At 42.2% G+C, this 14,336-nt stretch overlaps 1 protein-coding gene across 1 annotated transcript in view; it reads left to right on the forward strand.

The window, feature by feature from the left end:
• The window catches only part of PLCH1 (phospholipase C eta 1), a 253,512-nt gene that overhangs the window by 27,988 nt on the left and 211,188 nt on the right, over window positions 1–14,336 (forward strand). Inside the window, exon 2 of the mRNA XM_061418010.1 lies at window positions 3,441–3,559. Within this exon, the coding sequence (XP_061273994.1) occupies window positions 3,481–3,559 (79 nt within the window). The 5' untranslated portion in view covers window positions 3,441–3,480. The remainder of the gene's footprint in view (window positions 1–3,440; window positions 3,560–14,336) is intronic.

Below are 14,336 nucleotides of genomic sequence, written 5' to 3' on the forward strand. Positions count from 1 at the left end.
AAATACACACATATAAGCATTTTATGTGACATTCCCATCCACTAAAAAAAATTTAGATTAACCGTGTTTCAAAGGCAGAATTTGAAACTAGTTTTAAGGAGTTGTTTCTTTAGGTGATATTCCTTAGTCACTGCCAATTATTAATTTTTAAATAAGGATTAGAGATTTAAATATTCTATAGAGTTCCAAATGTAACATATATTAAATAGCAAATATTAAATCAATGAAAGTGTATTTTAGTGGCAATTTTCACTCATTATGTTCACACAAATGGGATCACAAAACACTCAAAAGACTCCTGCTTTGGGACTGCTGAGACTGGAGTTCCTGCTAGCTTTCTTGAGGAGCTAGCAATGCGGTCTTGCAAGTTACACCTACTTTCTGAGCTACACCTACTTTCCTTCTGGCTACACTGCATGAGATTTGGCTGAGCTGGTTTCTAAGGTCCCTTTCAGTTACTTCTTCCTCAGTGAGCACCTGGCCCCTGGCTCAGCTAATTCTGGTTGTGGCTAAGGTTGGCTTTGTTGCGTAGCGGTTGCTCCCCCTGCCTCTATCCTACTGACTCCATTCATTACCTTCACCTCCATTACCTCTCAGTTTTGAAATCATTTGCTCTGACTCTGGAAGCCAGAGCGGGCACTTCCTTCAGTCTCAGACTGGAGGGAATTCAGGAAGTGGGGTGTATGACGAAGGCGTCACTCGTGTTTACCAAGGGCCTGTAGTGTGTGCACAGCTCAGGGGCAGCTTACTGTCTGCTCTTCAGCAGCGAACAGATGGCAGGGGAGGTAAGACATGCCAGTAATTAACCAAAATAGGGGACACACAGCCTGGTGACCATAGTGCTCAATTACTTATCTTTGTGTTCTAGTTTAATCATTTAAACTGAGTCCCCTCCTCTTAAAAACACCTACCCAGCAGAGCTCGTCATCCAAACATACCACTTTAAGTCCCATTGCTGCTCACCCTAGCAGCAGAAGTGAGTCACTTACTCCAAGGTCCTCATCTCTCCCTACATCTGATTAAAAGGAAGGGCCAAATGAGGGTCAGGTATGTGTGTGTAAGTTTTAACTATGTACAAATGCACCTTTTTTTTTTTTCATCTTCCCATCCCACTAATCTTACTTGGATTAAAAATGAACAGAGAGCAAAATAAAGACTGAAATAAAGAATAAAAAATAATAAAAGAATAAAAATAAAATAAGGACTAAAAAACCAAATTGTAAGATCAAGTTAGTAAGGAAAAATTAGCATGAATACAGACAGAGCTCTCCTTAATTCTGGATAACCTAAAATATTTCTAATCATAATTATACTTTTGTAGAAAATAGTTACTACTGGTATTACTGAAAATTATTTCTAGTTCGTAAAAAGTATTCTTATTAAAAACATAATGTATACGTGTATGCAAAAGTGAATACATGGATATATATAGAAATGAATATGCTGTTGCTCAGTCATGTCCAAAACTTTGTAACCTCATGAACCGTGTCATGCCAGGCTTCTCTGTCCATGGGGATTCTCCAGGTAAGAATACTAGAGTGGGTTGTCATGCCCTCCTCCAGGGGACCTTCCCAACTCAGGGATCAAACCCAGGTCACCATCATAGCAGGCAGATTCTTTACCATCTGAGCCACCAGGGAAGCCCAGAAGTGAATGTATGTATAAATAAGTAAATGCATAAAAAGACTGGAATGACGCACACCAAGCCAAAGTTATCATTCCAGGAAAGGGACATGAAATGAGGCAAGTGGCGATTTTGGATGAAAATATTTTTGATGCATTTCAGTATTGAGTTTTTTTTTTTAAAAAAATTGGTGAGCATATCTAACTATATAACTAGAATACTTAAGACAATCTTTGTAGTATGGTGTATTGGGTGGGGAGAGGGCAGGGAGGGTTGTCGCCATAATCATTTGTTTTCTGTCCCATTTTACAGTTGGTTGCAGGGGTGATTTTATCTTGGTGGGACGGGACTCGTCTTCAGCCTGAGGGAGTGGGAGAAGCAGCCAGGTTCAGCCGAGTGTCTGTGTGCTTAGTCCCTCAGTTGTGCCCGGCTCTTTGTGACCCTTTGGACTGTAGCCCGCCAGGCTCCTCTGTCCATGGCATTTTTCAGGCAAGAATACTGGAGTGGGTTGCCATTTTCCTCCTCCAGGGGATCTTCCCAACCCAGGAATCGAACTCTTGTCTCCTGTGTCTCCTGCATTACAGGCAGATTCTTTACCCGCTGAGTCTTTGCAGAAGTCAGGTGGGAGTGGGGTATTAAGAGGAGAAAATCATTTGCTCTGACTCGAAGCCAGAGTGGGCACTTCGTCCTGGAGCCAGAGAAAAGGTAGGTGAGGTTGTGGTTAGGGGAGGGAGGAAGAATGAACATTGGGGAGCCAAGGAGAAGCGCTGGCAAGAGCTTTAGGAACCTCTACTAGTTGTGGTTCCATTAATGAATAGGCACAGCTCTGGTTGTTTATTTTCATCAGCACTTACTGACTGCCTTTACAAAAGTCTAGATTGCTTTAATAGGACAGATGACAAATTGTTACCCACCTGTTGGTTTTCCTTCGTGCCAGCCTTGCTTGGTTTTCCCTGGCTTTATTTTGTGATCAGAAAAGGAGTTGGAATTCTGAAAAGTTGCTTTAGCCAAATGCTGGGAACAAAGGGAACCTTGTTATGCACATCAGCTTTTGGAGGCATTTAATTCATCAGCTCGGATCTCTGCCTTTTAAGTCCTTGCTCTGGTTAGCACTGTGTTTCTCTTTCTGTGGAGGAGCAAACCTTCTGGAGAAGCCAGACCCACTGCTTGTGTACCCGGCTCTGGTTACACAAATAAGCTCAGTCTGATCAGAGGCAGGCCCTAGTGGTCCTAAGTGGCACCCATAGTGAGTCCAGAAGAGGGAGACAAGCTTTGTTACTATGTTTGCCTGACCCCTGGCTACATGGACATGTTACAGTTTCCAAGATCTCCATGGACGGATCATAAATGTAGTCCTCCAGAGTGGTGTTGACTTAAAAAGTCAAGAACTGGGAATGACAGTCACCCTTCTGTTTTCACCTTCCCTCCTGCAATTGAGCTTTCCTGAAAAGCGACCAGCATGGGCTGGTTTGAGTCCTGGCTGAGTGGGCGAGGCCTGGAGCACAGAAACCAGTCTTAAAACTTGTTCCCTGGTGGTGGCTTGGTTTTCCCCCAGGACAGCGGTAACTTTGAGCCCTGTAAGGCACTATTAGAAAAAGCTCCAGCGATGCTGTGTTAAAGGACCTTCTACTGGGTGGGAAAACTTTTGGGGAATTTCTTGGGGCCTGGGGGGGTGGTACCAGCTCCCCGTGTGGAGGAGGTGGGAGCCCTGTGTGCTGTCCCCGAATGCCTGGGGACTGAAAGCATCAGGCAGCCAGTGTGGGCATGTGGCTGCTGCTTTCTTCTTTTTTTTGTCTCATTCTGTTTCCCTTGACAGGGCAATTTGGTTTTGATGCTGTGCCAGCAATCTTCTGACAATGAGTTACTGGAACTTGGAGAAAAGGAACTGTGTGCAGTACCGCAGGCATTTTCTGGTGGACAACAGTCCGTTTCATGGTGAGTTGCCTTTTCTACTCCTGTAGTTGGATCTTTTGTTTCTGACAGCACTTTTATTCCAGCACTCCGGATGCAAATGTGGTATAATTATCGGGTTGAACCAAGAGCTTGAGTTAACTTGCTGATGAAAAATTACCCAAGAAGCCCCACCGGACTCCTTGCCCACAACTGGAATTGGCATGCCCCACCTCAACAACCATAACCGCATCATCACTTTCTACCTTGAAAGTTAGTTTATGTCAGGGCCTTTCCTCCTCTTCCATGCTATCAACTTCAGTCATATTCCTTCCTTTCTGATGTTTGAAATTTGAGGGGCTAGACCCACATGTAGTATTCAGTTAATATTGGTGGATCATCAATCAGGGCTTATAATGAGCCTGGTGTGTGCGTTCCATCAGGCACCGTACAAAACAGAGCAGGTCATGGCACGTAACCAGTAACAGGGTGGACGAGTGCAGCTGTAAATCAGAATGGTCAACATTAGTCATTTTCATGTAACAGGGTGGACGAGTGTGGCTGTAAATCAGAATGGTCAACATTAGTCATTTTCATGACAAACTAAGATGAATTGCCATTACCCTGCTGCTGTATTTGTCTTGTGATAGACAGTTAGGGGTAAGCTCTGTCAATCCTGATATCAGGATGCCCTTGGGTGAAACTGACTCGAGTTGAAACGCGTGTGTTGGCAGGATTTGGGGAGTGATCTCCACCAAGAGTTAGTGGAACTGTAGCGAGAAGAGAGATTTCATGAGTAGAGTGCTGCTGAACAGAATCCTTAACCTAACCTGCCTTCTACTTTGTCAGTTTGGTTTTTCTTCCGCAAGTTAGTGCAGACATAATGTTTTTTATTGCTTTAGATTAACTTTAAGATAAACTTAACTCTACTTTGTCAAAGCATGCTTTGCCATGTTTTTTTCACGTTCATTATACCACCTTGCTACGGAACTTTGCTAGATAGAGGACGCCTTCATTTACAGGTCAAGAAAGGGAGGAAGAGAGGAAAAGACCAGGCCAAGTTGGCATAACCAGTTATTAGCAAAGTCAGAGCTAAAATTTTAGCCTCTACTCTTCCAGGCTGACTCTCTCTCGGCATTGTATTGGTGAAGACCTCTTAGCAGAGGAGATGAAAATATTGTAACTTAACACTTTGGCACTGAGTTCTGTTTTGCTTTCCTGTGAGCCTCACCTAAGGACCCTGTTCCTAGCTTCATCTCTTCACACAGTGTTTGCTGTTAAAAATTTACAAATTTGTTTGCTGTTACAAAGTGTGGTGTTTTCTGTTACAAATTTACTTGTAATAAAAAAAATATGATAATCAAGGAAACACAGGAGTTAGAAAAATTGCATTCTTTTTCCAAGTTTTGTGCCAGTTTTGAAAAAGTTCAGGTTTTATTCATTTGTTATTTTAGAATACCTTTGTCCAGACATCTAAAGGCTATAACAACTTAAAAACAATTTTCTATGTATTTGTATAGTTTTGTTACCACTTAGTGAATTACTGTATTGCTGGTAGTTATGCTGACGGCTTGAGAAACATGGTCCTACCGAATCCGTTTAACACCTTTGCCCTTGTTATTATTCATCCCATTTTGTGGATGGGGAAAGAGGTTTGCGGACGGTGCAAAGTGGTGATCCAAAATCACATTCATATCTGCTTAACTCCAGAACCCCAGTGTTTTCTTCCAGGCTCCATCTCCATTTTAATAGAGCAATTAACACTCTGAGAGGTTGAAGTTCTATTCAGCAGTGTTTGCTTCCTATTAACTAACCGTATCTGATCTTGACCAAGTTATATAATCCTTCAGATCTCAGTTTTCTCCTCTGTGAAATGAGTGTGCCATTCTCCGTAATTTTTTAGGTTCTTTCCAGTTCTAGGTTCCAAGATTCCATTGAAGTATTTCTGAGCTTTACATTTGTATGTGTTTCGGGAGCTGTCTTGTTTCTAAACGTGAGATACACAAGGGGGCAGCAGAATACTTAAAATATGAGTTGGTTCCTTCTTACATTGAGGAATTTCTCTTTTGAGAGGATTTAGAGATAGCAAATCTTCTCAAGATTAAAAGGATTAAAACCAATTAGAATTATGATTCTCTTCATTTATAGTAAAGCAGTAGCTTTAAGTATTTCTGATAGTATAAAATATCATTTGGATCTCTGTGCCAAAGGCTATGTAATTCAGAAAAGTATGATGCTTCTGCTCTTGCTGTGTATTTACCTCTGCAGAAAAATAATGCCTGTAAAGACAGGAGTTTATTTAACTTAATGGAGAATTGTGAGGATTCTTAGTATATTTTAAGCCAAGGGAGCACTAGTAATATAATTTTTATAGAGAATGTCTGAACATTTCTGAGAAAAGATAAGGGACAGGACATGTTGAGTTAGAAAGGTCAGATTTCTTTTAGAGGAGCTTCTCCAGGTCTGCTGGTAACTCTCCTTACAAAACCAAGGCAAACAAAATGAAACAAAACCCCATTCATTATAAACAGAAAAGAACCATTTCCTCTGCAAGATAATAGACTTTTAGAATATGCATACTTAAGTAGTATTCCCAGGAGAAAAGAGCCACTGTAAAATGAGGGCTAGATGGGCTGCCCTGGTGGCTCAGTGATAAAGACTCCACCTTGAATGATGGAGATCTGGGTTGGGAAGACCTCCTGGAGGAGGGCATGGCAACCCACTCCAGTATTCTTGCGAGGAAAATCCCACGGACAGAGAAGCCTGGCAGGCTATGGTTCATGGGGTCGTAAAGAGTGGGATATGACTAAAGCCACTCAGGTCAGTTCAGTAGCTCAGTCATGTCTGACTCTTTGCGACCCTATGGACTGCAGCATGCCAAGGCTTCCCTGTCCATCACCAACTCCCGGAGCTTACTCAAACTTATATCCATCCAGTTAGTGATGCCATCCAACCATCTCATTCTCTGTCGTCCCCTTCTCATCTTGCCCTCAATCTTTCCCAGCATCAGGGTCTTTTCCAGTGAGTCAGTTCTTCGCATCAGGTGGCCAAAGTATTGGAGTTTCAGCTTCAGCATCAGGCGGCCAAAGTATTGGAGTTTCAGCTTCAGCATCAGGCCTTCCAATGAATATTCAGGACTGATTTCCTTTAGGATTGACTGGTTTGATCTCGTTGCAGTCCAAGGGACTCTCAAGAGTCTTCTCCAACACCACAGTTCAAAAACATCAGTTCTTTGGCACTCAGCTTTCTTTATGGTTCAACTCTCACATCCATACATAACTACTGGAAAAACTATAGCTTTGACTAGATGGACCTTTGTTGGCAAAGTAATGTCTCTGCTTTTTAATATGCTGTCTACGTTTGTCATAGCTTTTCTTCCAAGGAGCAAATGTCTTTTAATTTCATGGCTGCAGTCACTTTCTGCAGTGATTTTGGAGCCCAAGAAAATAAAGTCTGTCACTGTTTCCATTGTTTTCCCATCTATTTCCCATGAAATGATGGGACTGGATGCCATGATCTTCATTGTTTGAATGTTGAATTTTAAGCCAGCTTTTTCACTCTCCTCTTTCACTTTCATCAAGAGGCCCCTCAGTTGTTCTTTGCTTTCTGCCATAAGGGTGGTATCATCTGCATATCTGAAGTTATTGATATTTCTCCGACAATCTTGATTCCAATTTGAGTTTCATCCAGCCTGGCATTTTGCATGATGTACTCTGCATATAAGTTAAATAAGCAGGGTGACAATATACAGCCTTGACGTACTCCTTTCCCAATTTGGAACCAGTCCATTGTTCCATGTCTGGTTCTAACTGTTGCATCTTAACCTGCATACAGATTTCTCAGGAGGCAGGTTAGGTGGTCTGGTATTCCCATCTCTTGAAGAATTTTCCACAGTTTGTTGTGATCCACATAGTCAAAGGCTTTGGCATAGTCAATAAAACAGAGGTAGATGTTTTCCTGGAACTCTCTAAAGCCACTGAGCACCTTCAAGCTCTCACATAGCTTACAGGTGGGTTATAGAGGTCAAGAAAAGTAAAAATAAAAATGTAACATTTGTATACTGTTTCACAGTTCATAAAGTGCATTCATAGCCTCTTTTTCCGAATATAGAGGAGGTGAGCTCTCATTGGAACAATGTAGAAAATTACCCACAATCCCACAAACCAAAGAGTAACACTAACCTTCAGTTTCTGTCCAGTCTTTTATCTTTTCTCATTTTTGCAACAATCCTGATCTAGGAATAGAATATTTGGAACAGGTAGGAAATGGTGGGTGCTGGCTAACAGTAATGAGCTGGTTGAATTGACTTAATTCTGTGTCAGTGAGGAGAAGACCTCTGGTAGGAATTATGATGAGGTTTTTTTTTTTTTTTTTAATTTCCCACTTGTCTGTCCTTTGCCCCGATTTTTAGTGAGTCTATTGAATCCAAAGGGATTATAAGCCTATCAAAGAAGCCAGTTGCTAGAGGCTTTTTCTAGTTGGATTTTGTTTCTAATTTGTTTGATATAGAGAAAAAACTTGGGCAAAGAATAATTTGTGTAGTATGAACCTTGCTTTAATGGCTGATATTTTCGTAAATTGTTCTCATTTGAAAATGACCTGTATCCTCAGCTCTTTCTCTTGGCTGTTGTGAATTGCTTCATTTTTATCTGATTTGGGACACAGATACTTAAACCAATTGTCAGTATATTTACTATTTAACATATATAATTTCTAATGCACACAAGCTTTTTCAAACATTTGAGTTTCTCCAAGTCACCTTGGAGATGACTTAATTTTTATTTCTAGCATTGCTTTTTATAATTGTAATACTGGAAAACCAACATAAGTAGGATTCTTATTTGACTGTAAAATTTGTAGTTACCTTTGCACTGGCAAAAAGCAGCATATCCCTTTGGGTGGAGGTTGTGGGGGGTTGGTGTGTGTGTGTGTGTATGTGTGTGTGTGTGTTTTTCTAAGTCCTTCCTGATCATAGAGAGACCAGTAGCAAGGACTGACAGGTTTTTAGGACAAATGTCATTTATTCACAGAAGAAGAGTGGAGAGGTTTACCTCACTGGAATTTCATCCTGTCAGATCCTGCCTGGTAAATATGCAAGGAGAATGAAGTTATATAGAAGTGAATTAGGGTTCTTATTAATTTAGGCCAGTTTATTAGCAAGTTATGACTTAAGCAGCCTGCCTACTTTAGGGGTTTGGGGCATTACTACCTTTTTTTTTTTTTTTTTTTAAGAGTGTCATTGTTTTACTGAGTCAAAGCCTAGCTTTTCCAGCCAATGACTGTATAAACATTCTCTTCTGGGTCCAGAAAAATACCAGTGCATAGAGAATACCTATTAATGCAATGATAGTCAAGATATTGCGGGCATCATTAAGATCAAAAGTATTATTTCTTGGAGAGGAACACTACATGGAAAAAACTTCAAAGACAAATTGAGACAAAGAGTTAAAAAAAGGCCTTAAAGGAGAGAATGCATAATATATATAAATGTTGTAAATTTAATAGAACTAATTTTGGAAGCAGCTTTGCCCAGTGGATTCCTCTTTAGCCCCATACTCAGGCAGAAAGCATGGAGGACGGGTCAGTGATGTTAAGGGCATCTTGCAAATAGCCAGAGGCAGTGAAGGCTCAGCAAAAAGAGTGAGGCCTCTTGCAGGGGTCACCCTCCCACTGGGTTGCTGTGAACTTTGTGCTTTGGAACAAGTTTCCATGTCAGCAAATGCTGCTATTTAGGACAGATAACCTCTAAACATCTTCCTATGTGTTAAAATGTCAAGAAATGCTTGTTTCCCCACCTCCCCTCCTCAGGCCACTTTTAAATAGAGGCTGTTTGAAGAATTTGCTATGAATTAACTGACCATCATCGACTCAGTAGACATAAGTTTGAGCAAACTCCGGGAGATGGTGAGCGACAGGGAAACCTGGCCTGCAAAGAGTTGAACATGACTGAACAACAGCAGCAACCAACCAAATTGGTCTGCGTACTTAATCCTCGCTTGTGACAAGTTAGAGTTCGCCATTCAGGCCTTAACAAAAGTAGACACTTGTGTGTAGTTAGACATAAACTTTATTGTGAGCTGGTGAGGCAGACTTACTCTATAATCTTATGGTCACATGATGTTCTTCCTTCATCTCTTGGAGACAGAGAAAATTCTCAAAACCTCAGTGAAATGCTTTTTATATCAAAATTCAAAATTCATTATTTTTACTCCTCTTCCCCCCTTTCTTTATGATGGGCATTCCATTTATAACTTGTTTATTGAGCATTCTCAATTTATTGTAGCATATACACAAAGTTGTTTTATTTTTCACCAATTACTAAAACAGCTTCCCTGGTGGCTCAGATGGTAAAGAACCTGCCTGCAATGCAGGAGAATTGGGTTTGATCCCTGGGTTGGGAAGATCCCCTGGAGAAGGGAATGACAACCCACTCCAGTATTCTTGCCTCGGAAATCCCATGGACAGAGGAACCTGATGGGCTACTGATCGTGGAATCACAAGTTGGACAAGACTGAGTGACTAACACTAACATACACAAAATTGTTTTATTTTTCACCAATTACTACTTTGAAAAATAATCTTTGCAACATCTGGGGCAAATTCTATTACTTTTTGGCTACTTTTGGTTATTGAGGTGCTGTGTGCTCATGCGTGCTTAGTTGCTCCTGATTCTTCGTGACCCTATAGACTGTAGCCTGCCAGGCTCCTCTGGCTGTGAATTTCTCCAGGCAAGAATACTGGAGTGGGTTCCGTTTCCTACTCCAGGGGATCTTCCCGACCCAGGGATTGAACCCAAGTCTCCTGTATCTCCTGTATTGGCAGGTGGGTTCTTTACCACTGTGCCACCTGGGGAGCCTAGTTGAGGTCTAGTCCAGTTTGAAATGTTAAAGTCAAACTCATTTAAATCCTGTCTCCTCCCTTACCCCTGGCTCAGGGCTGAGAGTGGGCATTCTTCTGGCCCTGCTATAGTTCTTCCCCTTAAAGAAGAATTCAAAATCCTCAGATTTTGGTACTAGGAAGAGGGACGGGGGAAGCAAAGGCCTTTGAGCCACACCCCAGCCCTGTTTGTTTGTCATTGGTGGTGAGATGATCAAGACTTTGGTTCCATCTTCTATGAATATTTGGTTTCACTCTGACCCCTCTGTCACCTAAGACTCTGCAGAGAGGAGCTGCTGTCTCCCTTCAGCCCCAGCCAATGTCCATTTCTAATTCCCTCTAGCTGAGGCCTGGCTTCCCTTGCCCTGAGGACTCTTGGTGAGGGGGCGCGGGTGACTGCCTGGTCCCTGCCCCTTTTCTAATCTCCGTGTTTCTGCATGTGGATTTCTGTGGGCTCTGGAGGTTGGGCCGGCTATAAAGTTGCTCCTGTCCTCCTCCCAGACCTGCTGACCTCTGTCTCTGTCTCTTCTCACACTGTTATGGGCGCTTCCCCTATAAGCCTTAGGAAGCCTCTCTGAATTATCTGAATTATTCTTTTATAGAAACATTACTTTGCCAACAAAGGTCCATCTAGTCAAAGCTATAGTTTTTCCAGTAGTCATGTATGGATGTGAGAGTTGGACTATAAAGAAAGCTGAGTGCTGAAGAATTGATGATTTTGAACTGTGGTATTGAACTGCAAGGAGATCAAGCCAGTCTATCCTAAAGGAAATCAGTTCTAAAAATTCATTGGAAGGCCTGATACTGAAGCTGAAACTCCAATACTTTGGCCACCTGATGCAAAGAACTGACTCACTGGAAAAGACCCTGATGCTGGGAAAGATTGAGGGCAGGATGAGAAGGGGACGACAGAGAATGAGATGGTTGGATGGCATCACTAACTGGATGGATATGAGTTTGAGTAAGCTCCGGGAGTTGGTGATGGACAGGGAAGCCTGGCGTGCTGCAGCCCACTGGGTAGCAAGGAGTCAGACGCGACTGAGTGACCTGACTGAACTGAAATGAGCTCTTCCCCCGCTTGTCTCTGGGAATGACTGGTGCTCTGATTTTAATTCTCAGAGTACTGTCTGTGCTATTCCATGTGCCGAGGCTGTACACGCAATAGGGACTCAGGTCATGTGATTTTGAATAGATGGAATCCCACCTCCTCACCCCTGGCAGTTCTCCTTGGTCCTCTGTAGAGCCATGCCAGGCCGGTCTGTGTCCACTAACATTTTGGATTCAAGTGATGTCCTTTTCCCAAAGGTACTGGTGTTCTTTATTGTGCTTGCTTCTTGCAAGATTGTGTATCTGGACTAATCAGAACCAAACAACGATCAGATTTATAAAAATCTGTGGTGAGATGTCTCAGCCTTTTTTCCCCATTGGGAATCTGATTCAGTGGGCTTCTGGGGGGGGGTGACTGGACCCACTGTGTTCTCTTTTGTCACGCTTTCCGTGTCAAGGTCATTCACATTCTGTAATGACGGAGGGCATGAAGAGACCCAGGTGGAGTGTGTACGAAAATGGCAAATTGAAGATCTGGACACCTGGGAAGCCCTGGTGGATGAGAAGTGAACAGTGTTGGGTCTTTGAAGCTTTAGTTGTTGTCTGCAATGAGCCTGTTGGGTTAAGTGATATCCTTGGCTGGCCCTTCCTGATAATCTCTCAAATTCTCTCAAACCTCTGGTCACTGGGAGTCCAGCCAAGCAGGCAGGCTACTGCTTGTTTTATTCCTTTATGCTTGGGAATACCAATTTTCCACTTAACTAAGTTAGAAAGAAATATCTAATAAACAGTCAACTTTCCCTTCTGATTTGCAGACTTCTCACGTTTTAAATGGCTACTTATGAGAATTACGTCCCCTTAGACCTGTGTTACAAATTTAAGCCTTTGTTCTTTAAGCTGCATTTCCATAATTATAATTAATTTTCCTTTGCGCTCTCATCTTCCCCATTGTCTTTCCTACTCTGTGCCTAATGTATGCACAGAGATTGATGAGAGGATGAAATGTCTTTCCACAAGTAGTTTCAGGGTTCTTCCCGGGCAGCATAATTATTTAATTTAGTTATACAAAAGATCCAGATTTTTTTCTTTGATCAAAGTAATAATTATTAGTGATTGTATTTATAATCACAAACAAAGATTGAAAATTCCAGCTTGGTCCTTTACTCTGTGTACATGAAAAGTCATCCAATTGAATGGTGATAGTTTATATGTTTTTTAGGGCTCATTCCTTGAAGCAGGTATGTTTGGGGTTGTTATAAGTGCAAACTGTTGATTCCAAAGGGATATTCAGATTTTTTAAAAATTGGAAGCCCATAGCCTAGTGTATTTTTCACCCACTCTTGTAGCTTTTCCCATCTCTACATCCATAGCTCCCATCAGTGTGTACTTGGCTTAGATGGCTCCTCTTTTGCACCACGCTCAGATGTCCATCTTCCTATCTGATGGCTCCACTGATGCCTGCTGGTCCTCACACTCAGTATGTCTGGAGCAAAATTGCCTCTTCCCACCGGTACCTGACTGCCTTGCCAATCTTCTCTTGCTTCCCCTCCTTTTTTGCACCACAGCTATGCTGACTTTTGCATTCCTTGCCCACAAAATTAACTCCTTCTTTGCTTGGTTGGCTGCCACCCCATCCTTCAGAGCCCAGATTAAGGGTGCCCTCAAGAGAAGTTTATACTGACTTCCCAGACCAGATCACTCCCCCTTTTATGCTACCCTAGCACCCCATATTGCTGCCTCATTGCATTATCACTGTTGTAGTAAAACAGTTTTGTGATAACCAGTTTAATTTCTGTCCTCCTTGTATTCTAACTCCCAGGGTAGCAGAGACTGCTGTGACTTGTATCTCTAGTACACATAGAGTGGCATTGTATGTGCATGCTTGTGTGCTAAGTCACTTCAGTCGTGTCTGACTCTTTGTGATCCCACGGACTGTAGCCTGCTAGGCTCCTCTGTCCATGGGATTCTCCAGGCAAGAATACCGGGGTGGGTTGCCATGCCTTCCTCCAGGGGATCTTCCCAACCCGGAATTTAATCCTCATCTCCTGCATTGCAGGATTCTTTACCGCTGAGGTGTTTAATAAAATGTTGCTGAATGAATTTACTCATTTTAATAGGGGAGATAAGAACCACCTGTTTCATTATTTTTTTCACTCTTAAGTTTGGCCTTTAATCTTTGTGCTGTGGAATGCATCAGTTCTCCTGCCGCACGCTTTCTTCTCCCCTTCACTCATGCTTTTGGCTTGGAGAACAAAAGAATACACCTAATACACCTAAATCACACCTTCTGGGACTGAGAAGGAAAAGACAAGTCTGCTGAGAATCCTAGTGTGCTCTAGAAAAGATGATTGCAAATGTGTAATGCCTCAAAGTGGAAAAGGATGAATCCATGTCTTCAAAAGAATTTCTTAGACGTTTTGAATTCATTTAATAATACCCTCCAGAATTTCCCTGTTGGGTATATATACTGTGACAGAAGTTGGTGGACAGCCAAATGGAGGGCGATTTAATCTCTCCTTGGCTTCCCAGTTGGCACAGTAGTAAAGAATCTGCCTGCGATGCAGGAGAATAGGGTTCAATCCCTGTGTCAGGAAGATCTCCTGGAGAAGGAAATGGCATCCCAGTCCAGTATTCTTGCCTGGAAAATTCCATGGACAGAGGAACATGGTGGGCTACAGTCCATGGGGTTGCAAAGAGTTGGCCACAACTGAGCACATCAGCACAGTACAACTATGAAAATAGAGGTTTTGTTCATGTAAAAATAACAGTTAATAAAAGCTGTTTAATTGCAGTGTTTTGCATACTATTAAAATTCTCTGCTGCTTGGGTCTGGAAAGTCTTCAGGCACAGAAGTGAGTGTTATCTGTGGGCTAATTCTTACCCCAGAGAGCAGAGAATA

The sequence above is a fragment of the Bos javanicus genome, chromosome 1, assembly GCF_032452875.1.
Source record: "Bos javanicus breed banteng chromosome 1, ARS-OSU_banteng_1.0, whole genome shotgun sequence".
Taxonomy (NCBI): Eukaryota; Metazoa; Chordata; class Mammalia; order Artiodactyla; family Bovidae; genus Bos; species Bos javanicus.